Source organism: Phacochoerus africanus, chromosome 1 (assembly GCF_016906955.1).
Source record: "Phacochoerus africanus isolate WHEZ1 chromosome 1, ROS_Pafr_v1, whole genome shotgun sequence".
NCBI lineage: Eukaryota > Metazoa > Chordata > Mammalia > Artiodactyla > Suidae > Phacochoerus > Phacochoerus africanus.
The window spans coordinates 215,596,290-215,611,860 of NC_062544.1; the positions used below are offsets into that span (position 1 = coordinate 215,596,290).

A 15,571-nucleotide genomic window follows, 5' to 3' on the forward strand; every position below is an offset into this window, starting at 1 on the left:
CCAGAAGACACACACCTCCATGTTCATGGCAGCATTGATTTTAACAGCTGCACATGGAAACTCCTCAATAGCCCATCAACAAGAGAAGGGAAACCAAAGTGTGGGCGTCCCCCCACCGCAGGTGCTATGAAGCGGGGGGAAGGAAGGGTGTACAGCTGCAGGTGAGGGAGCTTCACCGTCAGAGGCTGAGCAATAGAAGCCAGACCCAAAAGGGTACATCCTGTAGCGTCCCACTGATAGAAAATACAAAACCAGGTAGTTTATATTTTATTGCAAACTATTCATCTCTGCTGAGAGAAGTCAGGGCGGGGGGTGCATACAGGGACGTAGGGGCTGAATGGAGGGGAACATTGCACCTCCCCCCATGAGCACCCCCTACACCCACACCCTGGTGCTGCAGCATGTGGAGCTCTCCGTGGCGGGCTCGCCGCCACCACCACGTGCACTGTCTTCTGCGCATACGCTACATTTATGTTTTTGTTTTTTTGTCTTTTTTTTTTTTTTAGGGTCACATCCATGGCATATGGAGGTTCCCAGGCTAGGGGTCTGATCGGAGCTGGTGCTGCCAGCCTACACCACAGCCACAGCAACTCTGGATCTGAGCCACGTGTGCGACCTACACCACAGCTCACAGCAATGCCAGATCCTTAACCTGCTGAGGCCAGGGATCGAACCTGCATCCTCATGGATACTATTCAGGTTCATTAACCACTGAGCCACGACAGGAACTCCTGTGTGTACCATGTTAATAAAATGTTGCAAGTAGCTCCTCCTACTCTTGTAAGAAAATTCCAGATGATGCAGAGTAGGACACACATTCTTCAACTGGTTTGAAGAGTAAAACCCAGAGAATGTAAAAGCTCATCCCACAAATATTTTTTTTCAAACATATTTGGTTCTGTGTAACAGTTTTGTAAAGAGAAGACACAGAAAAGCAAAGCAGAAAAAAAGGAGGATGAGGTGACTGAGAAAAGGCAGCGGAAGCAAGTCTTGATGGAGACACAGAGAAGTGGATGGGCCGGGAGGTCCTCAGCAGCGCGAAGTGAGACGAGAGGAAAAGTGGAGCTTGTGATGCCCAGAAACGGCCCACGGAGGAGACTCCTGAGAGCAGAAAGCAACACGAAGGCCAGGAGAATGGGGAGTCCAGTGGGGTACAGGGGGAGATGGCGCCCCAGCCTCGCCGGCTGAGGCAGAGAGGGCAGCCGGTGCAGGGAGCAGTGTGGGTGTGGGGAGTCGGCGTGGAGGTGAGTTCAGGACTTGCCCCCAGTTGCTCACCTGGGCTGTGTGAGGGGTGTGAGTTAATCACCACTTTTTGAAAGACAGGGGAGCTTACAGTCCCACAAGGACGCCTTCCCAGGGACCCGGATTCGGACCCAAGACTTGGCAAGTCCTCACTAAATTCGTGTTGACTTATGGATTGAATGGAATGATGCCTCCACACCCAGGCCCCCTTGCCCACGGCGAGAACGTGTGCACCTTCCTGAGGGCCTCGGCCACTCTGCCTGGTGTCCTGGCATCCCAGGAATTTCCCTGCCTGCTCTGGGGAGGATTTTCCACGCTAGAAGCTTTTGCAAAATCAGACCGCTTTATCAGAATCCCGTTGCACTGGAGAATGTTCCTGGCTGCTTGACGTTTACAGTGTGTGACCGATTTTATCACAGGAATGTTGTTTGGAAAGAAACGGTCCTCGCAGATGGGCAGACAAGAGATGGAAGGTCATTCGAGGACCCACCCAAGCTGTCGAAGTTGGAGCTCAGGGTTGCTGTACATGATGCTTGGGAGCCTGGCCAAGCCGTGAGCAAGCCTTCCTCCCTGGAGGAGGTCCCAGCACGGCTGTGGCGGGCTTGCCTTGCCGTGTTTACATTTTCACCTTGGCCTCCAAAGCAAACGCCTCTGGAGCCCTGCACCAGCGGGGCCAAGCAGCAGCAAGGACTCCCCAGGCTTGGGGTCCAGCAGGCAGCCCAGCTTGGCCTGGACAGAACAAATCTGTCCCTGACATACTGGAAAGGGACAGTGAGGGCCTCTCCTAGGAGGTCACAAAATCGGGAGCCGGGTTTATTCCTTTAATCCTTTTGTCAAAATCCCAAGACTCTGCTCGCTGGAACTCTGAACAAAACAGTGGGGATATAGCGAGCGGTCCCTCTCCTGGTACAGCCCTGGTGCTGTCAACGCTGGCACGGCAGCTTCTGTCTGCAGGGGTTTGGATGTGTTGTGGGCAGAGTGGGATGCAGAGACTGAGACTGAGATGGAAAGGAGAGGTCAGGAGAGGGCAGAAGTCTTTGTTCCTGATGGGAGGGACTCCACCCTGACATGGGAGAGGCTGGTGTGGCACAGTTCGGCCCGAGGATGCTGGATGCTGATCAACAGAGAGGAGCCAGCTGGAAAGAGCCAGTGCTGCTGGACACTGTCTGCTAATCCCTGAGAGCCCTGAACAGGGGCAGGGGGTGCCAGCACGTGGGTCTCACTCTCTACAGCTCTTTTTCAGCTTTTTCATTCTAGTGGGTGGAAGCCTGTCCCCAGAGAGATTTATTCAAACCCTAACCCCTGGTACCTGTGGCTTTATTTGAAAAGATCTTTGCAGATGTAAGCAAGTAAAATGAGATCAGACCGAATTAGGCTGGGCTCTGAACCCCAGGACCGTTGTCCTTATAAGAAGGCCAGGTGACGACACAGCACAGAAAGGAAGAAGGCCAGGTGGTGATGGAGGCAAGGACCAGAGTGATGCATCCACAAGCCAAGGGACACCAAGGCTTGCCAGCCACCACCAGAAATTGGGAAGAGGCGAGGGAGAACCGTCTCCTAGAACCTTCAGAGGGAACACAGACCAGCCGATACCCTGATTTTGGACTTTCAGCCTCCGGATCTATGAGAAGATAATCTTCTGTGTTTTAAGCTACCCAGTTTATCAGTGTTTTGTTTACAGTAGGCCAGGAGATGAGTATATTCGTGTTTCTCAAAATTTCATCTCCTGAGGCCCTTCCCCTTCAGTCCCTCCACTCTTAGCAAAGAGCCTTGGATCATTATTCTAAAAAAAAAAAAAAAAAAAAAAAATGAAATCCTCAGACAGAAATCCAGGCCCCTTTGCTGTGCCCCCCTCTCCTCTTTCCCTCCTCCAGGGCTGGAACCTCCACCTGTGCTCTGATTTCCATCAGCTCCTGCTTCTCAGAAGCCTGACGCCATCAGTCATTTTTTTTTTCTCTTTCTTAGACTTTGATTTTCTCTCTCCCAAGTAGACCCTTTCTATCTTCAAATTCTCCTGCTAAGATCAAGAAAAGCTGCCCTACTCCTACAGTCCCCCAGACTTACTGTCCTGACTCTTCCCCTTCAAAGAAAGCCAAACTCTCCTGCAAAGTTCTCTTGACCCGCCTGCTTTCGTCACTTCCCATTCCTCCCAGGGCACTCCATTGTCCCTTCTGCTCCATTGGAACCTTTCTTATGCTGGTCACTCGTGACTCCCACGGTGCTAAAATCTGTGGCTATTTGCCGTCTTCACCTCACTTGACCTTTCAGCCACGTTCCACACTCTGAGCCACGATCTCGTTCCCTTTGCTGCAGTGACACAACTTTCTCCTGGATTTCCTCCCACATCTCCATGGCTCCTTCCCAGCCTCCTTTCTGGCAGAGTCTCTCTTCCCAACCATTGGATGGTGCGGCTCTTGTTTAGGCACCTGCACTTACTACAGTGCTCTCTGCCCTAGATGCCCTCATTCCCTGTTATGCAGATCTGGACCTCAAACTTGGACCTCTCCTCTCCGCTCCAAGTCTGCAGATCTAAATGCACACTTGACACGGCCACAGGGACAGCTCAAAAAGCCCCACGTCCGAGACAAAGTGAATGAACTTGATCTCTAAGCTCCAGTTCTCATCTACTGTTCCTTCTCCTTGTGAAGGGCACCACCATCCATCCATTCCTGAAAGTCAGAAATTCCTTGACCTCTTTTCCTCGCCCTCCATATCCATCCACTTATCGTTCGGATTTTACCTCCTAGAGTCTCAAATCCATATTCTCCTCTGAACTCATTTCTATCACCCTTGTCCAAGAATTGTCATTTCTCACAGGGACTCCAAGGGTTCAGGCATCAGCTCTTGTTTCTTCCTAAATCATTCCCCTCATAATCACAGCCAGAATGATGCTTTCCAATTGCAAGTCATGTCACTCCTCACCGTTTTTCTCCTCCACTCACACCTCATGCCACCTTTCTAACTTAAAACCTCGAAATGAATTTTCTACATTCTTAAGATAAAGCAAAAATCTTTGAAGGAGTTCCCATCGTGGCTCAGTGGTAACAAACCCAACTAGTTTCCATGAGGATGTGGGTTCAACCCCTGGCCTCGCTCAGTGGATTAAGGATCTGGTATTGCCTTGAGCCGTGGTGTAGGTAGGAGATGCAGCTCGGATCCTCTGTTGCTGTGGCTGTGGTGTAGGCCTGCAGCTGCAGCTCCAGCTCCAGTTGGGCCCCCAGCCTGGGAAATTCCATAGGCCACAGGTGTGGTCCTAAAAAGAAAGAAAAAGAAAAAAACCCGAAAAACTTTAAAGTGGGCTGTCCTAACAGATCTGGTGATCAGGGTGCTTTCAAAGTCTCCAGTCTCACTTCCTTCCACACTCTTCCTTGCTCTCTGTGCTCCAGCCACATTGGTGCTTTCTCTGGTCCTTTCCATTTGTCCTAATCCTTCCTGTCTCAGGGGCTTTGCACACACACTCCCCAGTCTCCTTTGCATGATTAGCAGCTTACATATTAATGTCCTACAGAGTTTTCAGGTAGTGGCTCAATCTCATTTTTTTTTGTCTTTTTGCCTTTTCTAGGGTTGCTCCCATGGCATATGGAGGTCCCCAGGCTAGGGGTCCAATCAGAGCTGTAGCCACGGGCCTACACCACAGCCACAGCAATGCAGGATCTGAGCAACATCTGCGAGCTACACCACAGCTTACGGCAATGCTAGATCCTTAACCCACTGAGAAAGGCCAGGGATTGAACCAGCAACCTTATAGTTCCTAGTCAGATTCGTTAACCACTGCGCCACGAGGGGAACTCCCTCAATCTCATTTTTACAGGAAACCCAACACCCTCTCTTTCAGGCACTTTCCACAGTGACAAGTTTATATTTATGTTCTTTGACTATTGTCGCCTCCGAATCTTTAAGCGCTATGAGATCTGAGACTCACCCAACACTCAGCACAGTGCCAGACCCTTAGTAAATATTTGTTGAATGACTAAATAAAGGAAAGAAGGCACTATGTTGGGTTCTGGGGACACAATGATGAATAAGGCACAGAACTTCCCAGAAAGCAGCTCAGAGATCAGGGGTGAGAAGGGGCAAGCACAGATGAGAGGATGAGTAAACAAGCCCAGGGTATACAGATGTGATGAGCACACAAGCAGAGGAGCAGGCGGAAGGGACAGTGCTGACTAGGCCCAACGTACTGCCCCCAGATGAAGCTCAATTTGTTGACTGGTTTCTTTGCCCTTAGGGACCCCAGTCCCGTGATGTTACTGATGTGCAACCACCACTGTATGCACAGCCCCAAACTCTACAGAGGCCTTTCCTCAGGACTGGGTACCCTTTTGGCCTGTTCAGAAAGCAGTGCTATTAAAGGCTCTGGCTCCAGGAGGAGCATCACGTGCAGCCCTTGAGTCTGATGAGCTCCTGATGCCTTCTGGACAGTGATCTCATCATATTCTCAGATCAACCCTGGGAGGCAGCAGAGGGTAATGATTTTTCTCCCCACTGTACAGCTGGGGAGACTGAGGTCAACCAGATCACTTTTCTTGGCCAAACAGTGAGAACAGCTCAGGAACAGAACTTGGAAAGAACCCAAGGCCCTCTCTGCCGGGTCTGCCCGCCAGCCTGAGGACTCCCCAGGCTGAGGACACGCTGCAGCCAGAGCCTGCAGGCTTGTTCACTTTGGTGCTGAAGGACATTTCATCACCTCCTGGAACCACAGAATGTCAAAACCAATGGGCGCTGAGAGATCATCTGATTCAACACCTTTGTCTTATGAGGAGGAAACTGAGGCCAGAGATAGGAATCTCTTCTCTCCTCCCTCTCCTTTCTCTGCTCTGCTGATAATGCATGGTCAGGCAGAGACTGCCAGCTGTCTATGCAAATCCCTTCTCCCCTTCCAGCCCAGGTGACTAGACTCTATTTCCCAGACTCCTTTGCGGTTTGGTCAAACCATATGCTCTCCAGTGGGATGGAGAAGGAAGTGAAGCCTTCCACTTTCAGGCCTGGCTCACCAGTGCCTCCCATCCTCTCAGCTCCAGGTTCGTTTTCATCTCTGGCAGATTGGGAGGTCAATTCCAAGGGCAGCTTTGGAAGCCATGCGTTGGAGAATGGCAGAGCTGCCACAGTATGGAGACCTGAGTGGCTGTGTTGGGGAGAGCCACCCACCGGACCTGAATACCAGTGCCTAAGGCTGTCAAGTGAACAAGGAGAATACAGCACCTATCATGTAAAGCTGCTGCATTTGGGGAGCTTTTTGTTACTGCAGCCTAGCCTAAACCTAATCTAACGCATATGAGTAGAGACCGGACAGCCTCTGCAAATGCTCTGGCTACGTACAGTGTCAGGTGATAGAGACCATGAGCTCACTGCTGATCTCACTGTCCGCAGCTTTGGAGAGGTCCCACTCCCACCTATAGAGAGGTCAGGAATGTCAGACTCCTAACTCACTCCATCCAGAAACTGGGTCTGAACTGGCTTCCTACCTGTTTAATTCTAGATCAAAAGACTCCCAGGGTTGCACTGGACCTGAGATGTCATCTGGTTTATCCCCTCGGCTCTAGACACGGCCTCTTCTAAGCCTTGTGAGCTGACCAAAAATCTCGTCTGGATTTTTATATCCCTGGGGAGGAAACACTCCAAATTCCTTAGACACCTGCTTTATACTTCCTTGTCACTGGGTCAGGTTCTCTACTGAACCCTAAAACAGCAGAGCTGGAACATCCATTAGCAATCATCTCGGACAGACATTGTTTTACAGATGAGGAACCTGAGGCCCAGATCACAGCGAGAGTGGTCAGGTCAGGGCAAGAAGCAAGGGCCCTAAGTCCACCTTGACTACTCTTTCAGGGTTCTATCTGCTTCCAACTCTCCCTTGTATTTTTCTTTTTCTGTCCTAGGAGGATCTGAAAACTGGGCTGGGGTCCATCTTTGCTATGATCAATCTTTCCACATTCTCCTGTGTTTCCCTTACTCCGCCCCTCACTCCCAGGTTAAGCATCTCCCATCTGACCTGAAATGGGTCCTTCTCTAGGCAGAGGGAAGATGGGGGAGGCGAATCTGGTGTATGGTTGCTCCTTGGGCCTTGGTAGTGAAGACATCTCCACATCCACACCAGAAGCCTCGAAGGGCCACTAAATTCTCACGTTACCAGAAGGGCAAGCCGGGCTATGTAAAATGTTCTTTGAGGAAGAGAGCGAGCAGCCACGACCAGAACCTCTGAGCATGTTGCCTTGGCGTGTTGGGGTTTGTCTGACTGCCTCTGGGCTGCTGGGCAGTGCTGCCTGTTCATAGGGAAGTGGGATCCTGAGAAGTTGAACTGGGTCCATGAGAGCAAACCACGTTACTTACAGAGGTGTCATTGTCTGATACTTTCTTGGAAAGACCTGGAAATTCTGCTTGAGAGCCCTGGAAAGCTGGGTTTGTTTTGTGGTTCTTTAAAAACGAAACAAAATAAAACCAAATTGTTACCCCTCACTCCCCAGCTTAAGGTGAGCTTGTATATACACAGCATCCTTTATGTTTTGTGCCAAGTGACTCATGTGGACTGAATCACCAGAGAGTGGGCCTAGCCCATCTGCAGCTGCCCTGGACACCATGATCTGCTCATTGCCCTGAAGGGGGCAGGGGTCATGACTCCCAGAGACAGTAATAGAGAGGAGGGGAGAAATGAGGTGGAGACAGGCCTGAAAGGGAAGTCCACACTCATAGTTTCCTGAGCATCTGTGGTCACACAGGGTCCCCATTGGAACTGATGAGATCCCCAGGAGCTCCAGGATTCATTGCAGTTGGCACATTGTCTGCATTATTGAAAATTCCAAATTGTGGGACCAGAATTAATAATGCCACATGGTCCTTCAGAGATTAATCCCTTCATCTTTGGGAATAGCTTCAGAATCTTGAGCAAGTTACTCTCCCATTTGGAGCCCTTTTCACCTGGAAATGCAGAGGCTTAGAGTACAGTCTTAAAATTTAGACATTTTATCTTCTATATCCTGGCAACGGAGGGGATAGGGACACAAATGGAACTTTATTTACCAGGGAAATCTGTCTATACTAAATCTTCAAATCTCTCCCCAGAAAGGTTTCCATTTAAAATTCAGGGATCTCTGTGCATCCTTCTGTTGAATTTGCTATCCGCAGCCCATTTCCAGATATGAGTTTGCCCTAGCCCTGCCTGAATTCACAGTTTTCTTTTCCCTGCAGCCTGTTTGGGTGTCCCGGCCATGACATTTCTGCAGAACTGTGGTGTGAGCCAAAGGCAGGGGTGGGCTGGGGATGGACTCCAGGTTTGAGAGGACGTGGGTGGGGGGGTGTAGGATGACTCCCGCGATGGCTGCAGGGTGTGGTGTTAGGCTTGGCTACAGCCAAATCAGCCCCAGCCCTGGGGCCTGGAGGAGGCGGGGCGGGGGGCGGGGGGCGGCAGGCGGTAGGGGGTGTGTGTATGGGAGTGGGGGGTGGCTAAGATTAGTAGGGATCGGAAGCAGGGGCACAGGTTCCACTGCCCTCGCATATCAAAGCACTTTGTATGATCTACTTAATGGTAATCACATTACCCAGTACCTGCTTTTCACCGATTGTGCATTTAAGGAGCTGAGAAATTCTGGTCCCCGATTCAGAGGATTCGGGTTTTCTAAATTTTCTGCAAATGGCAAGGCAATACTAATCGGGGGTGGGGAGGGTGGGTGTGCGTGTGTGTGTGTGTCCGAGGTCACCGGCTCCGAGGACCTCCCCCCGCAGTCCCAGGCCGGCGCTCGCGGGCCCGGCCCCCGCCCCCTTCCTGCCCTCTCCCCGCCCCGGCCGAGCCCGGCCGCGCTCGGCCGGTGATGTCAACCCGAGGAGGAGCCGCCCGCCCCGCGACCCGCCCGGGCTAATCAGCATGTAGCGGCGCCGGGGCCGCCTCCGCCGCGCCCGCCCGGCCCCGGCCTCCCTCCCGCGGCTCCCCACAACTTTTGAGGCGGGGACCGCGCTTGCAGCTTCACTTCGCTCACTTCCCCAGCCCGGCGCGGCACCCGCCGCCCGTTTCCCTCGCACCCGTGGCCGCCCCGCGCCCACCCCGCGCGCCGGGCATGTGAGCGCGGGCGGGCGCCGCCACCATGGCCTCGCCGCCGCCGCTCCTGCTGCTGCTGCTACCGCTGCTGCTACTGCCGCCGCCGGCCGCCCCCAAGCCCCGCAACGAGAGCGAGCCGCCGCCGCCGCCGCCCGCGCTGCCCCCGGAGCGCCACGGGCCCGCGCCTACGGGCCACCGCTGGACAGCCGCTGTGCGTGGCACCGCGACGCGGCCCGAACCCTCGGGCCGAGTCCCCCGAGGCGGGAGCACCGGTGAGTGAGTGCCAGGGACCAGCGCCGCGCGAGCCTCGCGCTGGGGGCGTGGGCGCGCCCAGGGCTGCATCCCCGCGCCCTAGGCCCCTCCGCGTCGCTCAGCCCCGGTGGGGGCTCCGCTTCCCCTCGCGCGCTGGGACCCTTGGGGTTGGGGTGGGAGGGAGGGCAGCGAGCTGGGAGAGTGGTTTCCTAGCCGCTTTCGCCGCCGGCTGTACTGGGGTGTGTGTGACCATCCTGTTCTCTCTCTACCCCTTGGAAGAAAACTTATCTGCCATGGTGAACCCTGGACCCCCCGTACACCTACCTTAACAAAAAAAAAGAAAGAGAAATACCTCCGAACCTTACAAAGAGCCTCTCCCACTTCGGAGGTGATAACAACTGGCCAGTCTGTTCCACAATTCCATTCTTTTCCTATAGATACAGAAAGGGCCTCTCCTGGTACAGAGGCTGACTTTCAGATTTAAATAAGTGACTTTAAGGTTCTAGCCTTGAGGATATTTGTAAAGGGCAAAAGGGTGTAGCTGGAAACCAAACTCTACTGAATCACTCTAAAGCAAGAGGCTGGTAGGGCCGGGGGTGGGGGGGTTCCAAGGTGAAGCCCGGCAAGGCAGACGCCTTTCCTCCCCTTTTGGTTCCTGAGAGCGCTGCTCCATACCCAGCCACTGCCTGTCTGCTCAGAGAGGGACCTGTCCTCTCTCCTCTGGACCTTTTAATTCAGTTCCTTCTTTAGGTCTGGGAGAAATGCAAAGAACTAAGTGGAATTCTATCCATAATATCTTTGTGACCTGGGGACTGTCACCTCTTTGGATCTCAGCCTCTCCATCTGTGAAATGGAAGTAATGAGACCCACTCTTCCTGGCCTCCTGATGATGATGTGACAAAATGAAAGTAAAAATAAGTGGAAAGTGCTTTGAACAAAGTCAGCAGGGCTGTGTTAGCCGCTGCCTTCCTGGGAGTGATGCAAGGCATACATTCTCTCAGAGAAGCCAGGATAGGTATTGACCTGGAGTTGAGGTGAAGCCTGAGAAGATTTCATCGTCCTGCTGGACACTTCATTTAAGTGTCTCATGTCACACAAACTTCCTGGGATAGGAATTCACTTGCTTCATTGCCCCTAGAGATGCCTCCTCCCATCAAACAAGAAAAAAAAAAAAAAAAAAAAGCTTAGAAAATAATCAGATCCTCTCATAAAAACTCAGCTCTATGCAGTAGTACTCCCATCATTGCAAAAGCCTTGTCTTTGTGACCTTCTCCATCACGGGCACACGATCGAGAAACTGAGGGTCTGTAAGGGAAGAGAGAGGAGAAAGAAGCTTCTAAAGGTCTGCGGGAGACACACCCACCATGACCCCAACTCTAGGTGACTTACAGCGTACATTGTTTTACGTTCCACGGGAAGGACTCAAGAACATAAAAGAGAACATTTCCTGGCTTTCTTATGTTAGAAACCTAACTACAGAATACTGCAGGAATGTGTGAGTCTTCTAAATGGGAAGTGGGGTACAGGGGATTCAGGCCTTTTCAGGACCTGGGGGCAGCTCTCGCTGGGCAGCAGTCAGGCTTTCTTAGGGCCTGATCTTGTTAGGAGGTGGGTGGGAAGGATGCTGACATGTTGGGGCTGGCTGGATGAGGCTGGCACATGCGTCTCCTTCCTTCTCTTATATCTGAGAGACCCCACGCATGACAGAGAGCTAAGTGTTACAGGGAGAGGGACTGTGGAGACAGCTGGTTTACGGGACTCGGCAGGTAAGAATTGGGGCTGATCTCCCTTGCTGGTCAGGGACACCCTACCCCCACCCCCACCCCCGCCACCATAAGTGACCCACACTTCCTCACAGGTGTGGCTGGTAGCTCTGCTAGTCTTGGCTTTGGCACCTGCCTAGTTGCAAAGATTCATTTTGCAGGGGGAGAGCGATGGAGGTTTCAAGTGCATGAGACCCTGGAGAAATGCACGCTAGAGTCCCAGAGAACAGGTAGGCAGGAGCTGGCTGATCCAAAATTTCTCTTACCTAAGAGGATTTCCCTGGGTGCCCCAACGAAGACCACCTAAGGAGTGACTACACTTCAGCTGCTCTAAAGCTGGATCTTGGGTGGGATGTCAGGAAGGAGAGCCTAGAAGAGAGGAAATGAATTACTTGTTGAAAACGTCTCATTTCACTAAATTCACTAATATGGTTGAGGATCCAGGGAGCCCCTGTGCTTCTTTTCTTGTGGTGGCCCAAACAATGTCACTTGGAGGGAAAAAAGAAACAATGGACAAGAAAGCCAGCCTTAAGTGATTTCAGTGAGTCTGAGCTTCTTAAGAACCTCTGAGATCTTCTTTGGACCCTTTTTGATCAGCCACCATGTACTACAGGACACAATCAGTTGTTTCCCAAGGCAGTGATGTCTCGACACTGCAGGGGTCTCCAGAGACCCTCTGGTCCACACGGCATCCCGTGTGGGTGTCTGCTGTCTCAGCACCCCTGACAGATGGCCAGTCAGGTTCTGCACCAACGCTTTTGTGCTGGGGGTGCGGGTGGGGGCAGGGGGGCTTGCTCCTGAGGTAATGAGCCCTGCATCTTACAAATGAGGTGCTGCATTTGATTATTGGGAAAACCGCCTGCTGCCCCTTCTGCTTCGAGGATGCTCGTGGTCAGTGCCTGGTTCTCGTGACCTGGGTTTCCAAAAACAGTGTCAACAGCAGGGACAAGAGATGATGTCCTTTTCTTCCCTGGGGCCATTTCTAGCCCTTTTCCTCTTGGCAGAGTTCAAGGTTCTCACTGTTGAGTAACCGTACTTGTATTCTGCCTGTGGGTCATTTGCCTGCCTTAGACCACACGTCCGTGGCTGGCAGCACTGCCCCACCTCCTTCCCGTTCGTGTGTCCTTTGTCAAACTTTTGCACCCACCTGTCACCCACAGGCTGTTCAGCTGACCTTGGTGTTCAGCCAGTGCAGATAGAGATGCCAGGTCCTCGAGGTTTTCTTTTTCTCACTGTGTGTGTTTTTGGGTTTTTTTTTTTTTTCTCTTTTAACAATTCAGAGTTTCTGAGCTGAGCCACAGTTCTAAGCTGAGTGCTTAAGTTTATACACTTTGACTTTTGCAATCCATAGGCTTTAATTGTGAGATCGGCAAATGCGCGGGGTGGGGGAAGAGATGGGGAGGGGGAGGCTTAAGTCATAACGAAAATCAGTGCAGAAGGAAAGAACTTTCCCACCCAAAGGGGAAATGACGCTGAGAAGTTGAGCAGCCAGCCCAAGGAATAATAATCTTAAAAAAATGCAGCTCCCTAGAGTAAAGGAAGCGCTTGTGAGCCCAGCCCCTTCTGGGCTGTTACATAGCTGTCGCCTGAATTGCTGTAACTTTGTGGGCCAACTTGTCATTTAGCTCTAGCTGCGGTGGAGGGAACCATCACACAGTGTAGTGAAGACCCAGGCGAGGCAGGAGGCAGCCCCCAGGGAAGGGAGATGGGCTTTCCTTCAGCACCATCCTGGCTGGGGCTGGGCATGGTGGTGGTGGGGATTCCTGAGAAGCCTTCTTGCTTTGATGGAGGGCACCCTAAATAGAAGGAGAGGTGTGGGGAAAGGGACTCACCCTGGCCCCGATGTGTTTAAAAGCCACATCCTTCTAACCTCATGTGTGTAAAGGCTGAGCCGCTGTTTCCTGCCCAGAGCTGGATGGTGTGGGCAGGGCGAGAATGAAAAGTGTCCACTGCCCAGCCAGGCAGTGACTGCACCCCAAGTCCCGGGGTAAGGAGCCTCTGCCCTCCCAGCAATCCCCTCTGCCTTCCAGCAGCCCTGCCCAGCTGGCTGAAAGCAGTGTTCTTAGAGTTCTTGGCATGTTGTCTCAGAGCTGCCCAGAAAAAAAGCAAAGCACAGATGGCAGTTGTGGCTTCATGAGCCCCTTAGTGCCTTCTTCAGAGGCTGCCCTCTGCCCTCACCCCCTCTTTTGTGTGAAGGAGAGGTTCCAGCTGCAATAAATGTCCCTCCCTTCAAGAATCCTAGGGCGGAGTTCTCGTTGCAGCTCAGCAGGTTAAGAACCCGGCTTGTATCCCTGAGGACTTGGGTTCGATTCCTGGCCTCACTCAGTGGGTTCAGGATCTGGCATTGCTATGATCTGCGGTGTAGGTCGTAGACGTGGCTTGGATCCCGCGTGGCTGTGGCTGTGGTGTAGGCCAGCAGCTGTAGCTCCGATTGGATCCCTAGCCTGGGAACCTCTATATGCCGTGGGTGCGGCCCTAAAAAGACAATAAACAAAAGAAAAAAAGAAAAGGATCCGAGGGAAGGAAGCACCAGGGAGGGAGATTCGGCTTGGCCCCTCTTTGACTCCTACCCTCTGAGCACCTGTGTGGTCGGATCACATTCCTCATCCCCGTTTAACCCTCACAACAACCCGGCGAGGAATATTGCTGCCTTTTTACAGTCGTGGACACCGAAACCTGGGGATGTTACACCACGCGGTATGTGGAGGAGGAAGAATTTAAATAGATTTGGCCAAAGCCATTTGCTCCTCCCACAATATATTTAGCAGCCTTGAGTTTCTCACCTGTAAAATGGGGTGAGAGTTTTCTAGATCTCCAGGATCCTCTGCAGTGCATCCTTCTTCTTCCTCCGTCTCTTGCTCTCACCTTTTTTTAGAGAGTAGGGACTAGGATTGGGATGAGAGACAGGATAAGGAGATGGCAGTGGCTCTTACTGGAGAAAGGCTGCCGAGTAGAGTTCTAGTGAAAGGAGGTGGGGCCACAAGTCCTTGTATGTGTAAAAACGGTATTGTATATGGCGATTGTGAATTCCGCCCTACTTATATGCCAATCCACAGGTTAATGATGCCAGAGGTAGCGACATTCATTAGCAACGAAGCTGAAATGAATTGGTGGCTGTCTTAATGGGCTCTCTCCTGGGGACATGGCTGATATTCTGAGGCAGTGTTATGCACACCCATTCAGTAGGAGGAGACGTCAGCCTGTACCCTCTTCAGAGGCTGTAAAATTTTCTTTTGATCATCTACGCCCTCTGCTACCCACTCATCGTGCATCTTGTGTAGACAGAAACAAAGATGTTTCTATCCCATCCTTTCCCTCGTCTTTTGTGAGAGTGTGGCATAGGACTCAGTCTGCATCCCATTTGACTGATGTGTACATCAGAAAATACTTACAGAGCCCTTTTTCTGTGTGAGGAGCCGCACCGGGTGATAGGAGGATGCCGTGCAAATCTGCCAGCGCCCAGGGAACATGCAGTCTTGTTAGAGCACAAACACCACATGTCTCAAAAGTGCAGTAATGGGAGTTCCCATCGTAGCTCACAGGTTAACGAACCTGACTAGTATCCATGAGGACTCGGGTTCGGTCCCTGGCCTCGCTCAGTGGGTTAAGGATCCGGCGTTGCCGTGAGCTGTGGTGTAGGTCGTAGATATGGCTCAGATCCCATGTTACTTTGGCTGTTGTGTAGGCTGGCAACTGTAGCTTCGATTAGACCCCTCACCTGGAAACCTCCATATGCCGTGGGCACGGCCCTAGAAAAAAAGAAGACCAGAAAAAAGTGCAGTAACGATGCACAAGTGATTCAGAGCTGAAGCAGTGCCATGAGAGGGTCTTACTGAGCAGTGTGGATGGAGACGGGCTGCCACATGCAGACGTGGAGGGACAGCCAGGGTGGGCAGTCCCAGGAGACATGGGGGGTGGGGGGGAAAGAAAGAGTTGCTTGGATACGGATGGACAGAGAGGCAGTGAGGGTCTTGGCAGTTTCCAAATATTGAAAGGCTCCAGGTTTTTAACGTGCAAGTGATCAACCATCAGGAAGGTGGGGGAGAGGACTTGGAAGACTAGTTAGGCTCCAGCCTAACTAGAATCATTGAAAACAAGCCTAGAAAGGAGGATTGGGTCCAAAAGGAAGGAAAGCTTTAGGGGCCTGTTGAAGGAATCCGGTTTCTCTCATCCCTATTGAGGAGCCCCTGAGGGCTTGTGAGGAACGAGCAGCATGTCCGCTTGTTCTGTGTTCATTGGTGCTTAGTGCTGGGGCCTCATGGATGAACCGAACACACAGATCTGC

At 52.1% G+C, this 15,571-nt stretch overlaps 1 protein-coding gene across 3 annotated transcripts in view; it reads left to right on the forward strand.

Annotated features, from left to right (window-relative positions):
• The first annotated feature begins 9,104 nt into the window (after positions 1-9,104).
• The window catches only part of HEG1 (heart development protein with EGF like domains 1), a 90,554-nt gene continuing 84,087 nt past the window's right edge, over positions 9,105-15,571 (forward strand). For all 3 annotated transcript variants that reach the window (XM_047790440.1, XM_047790422.1, XM_047790430.1), the window contains exon 1: positions 9,105-9,543. In XM_047790440.1, the coding sequence (XP_047646396.1) occupies positions 9,318-9,543 (226 nt within the window). In that variant the 5' untranslated portion in view covers positions 9,105-9,317. The remainder of the gene's footprint in view (positions 9,544-15,571) is intronic.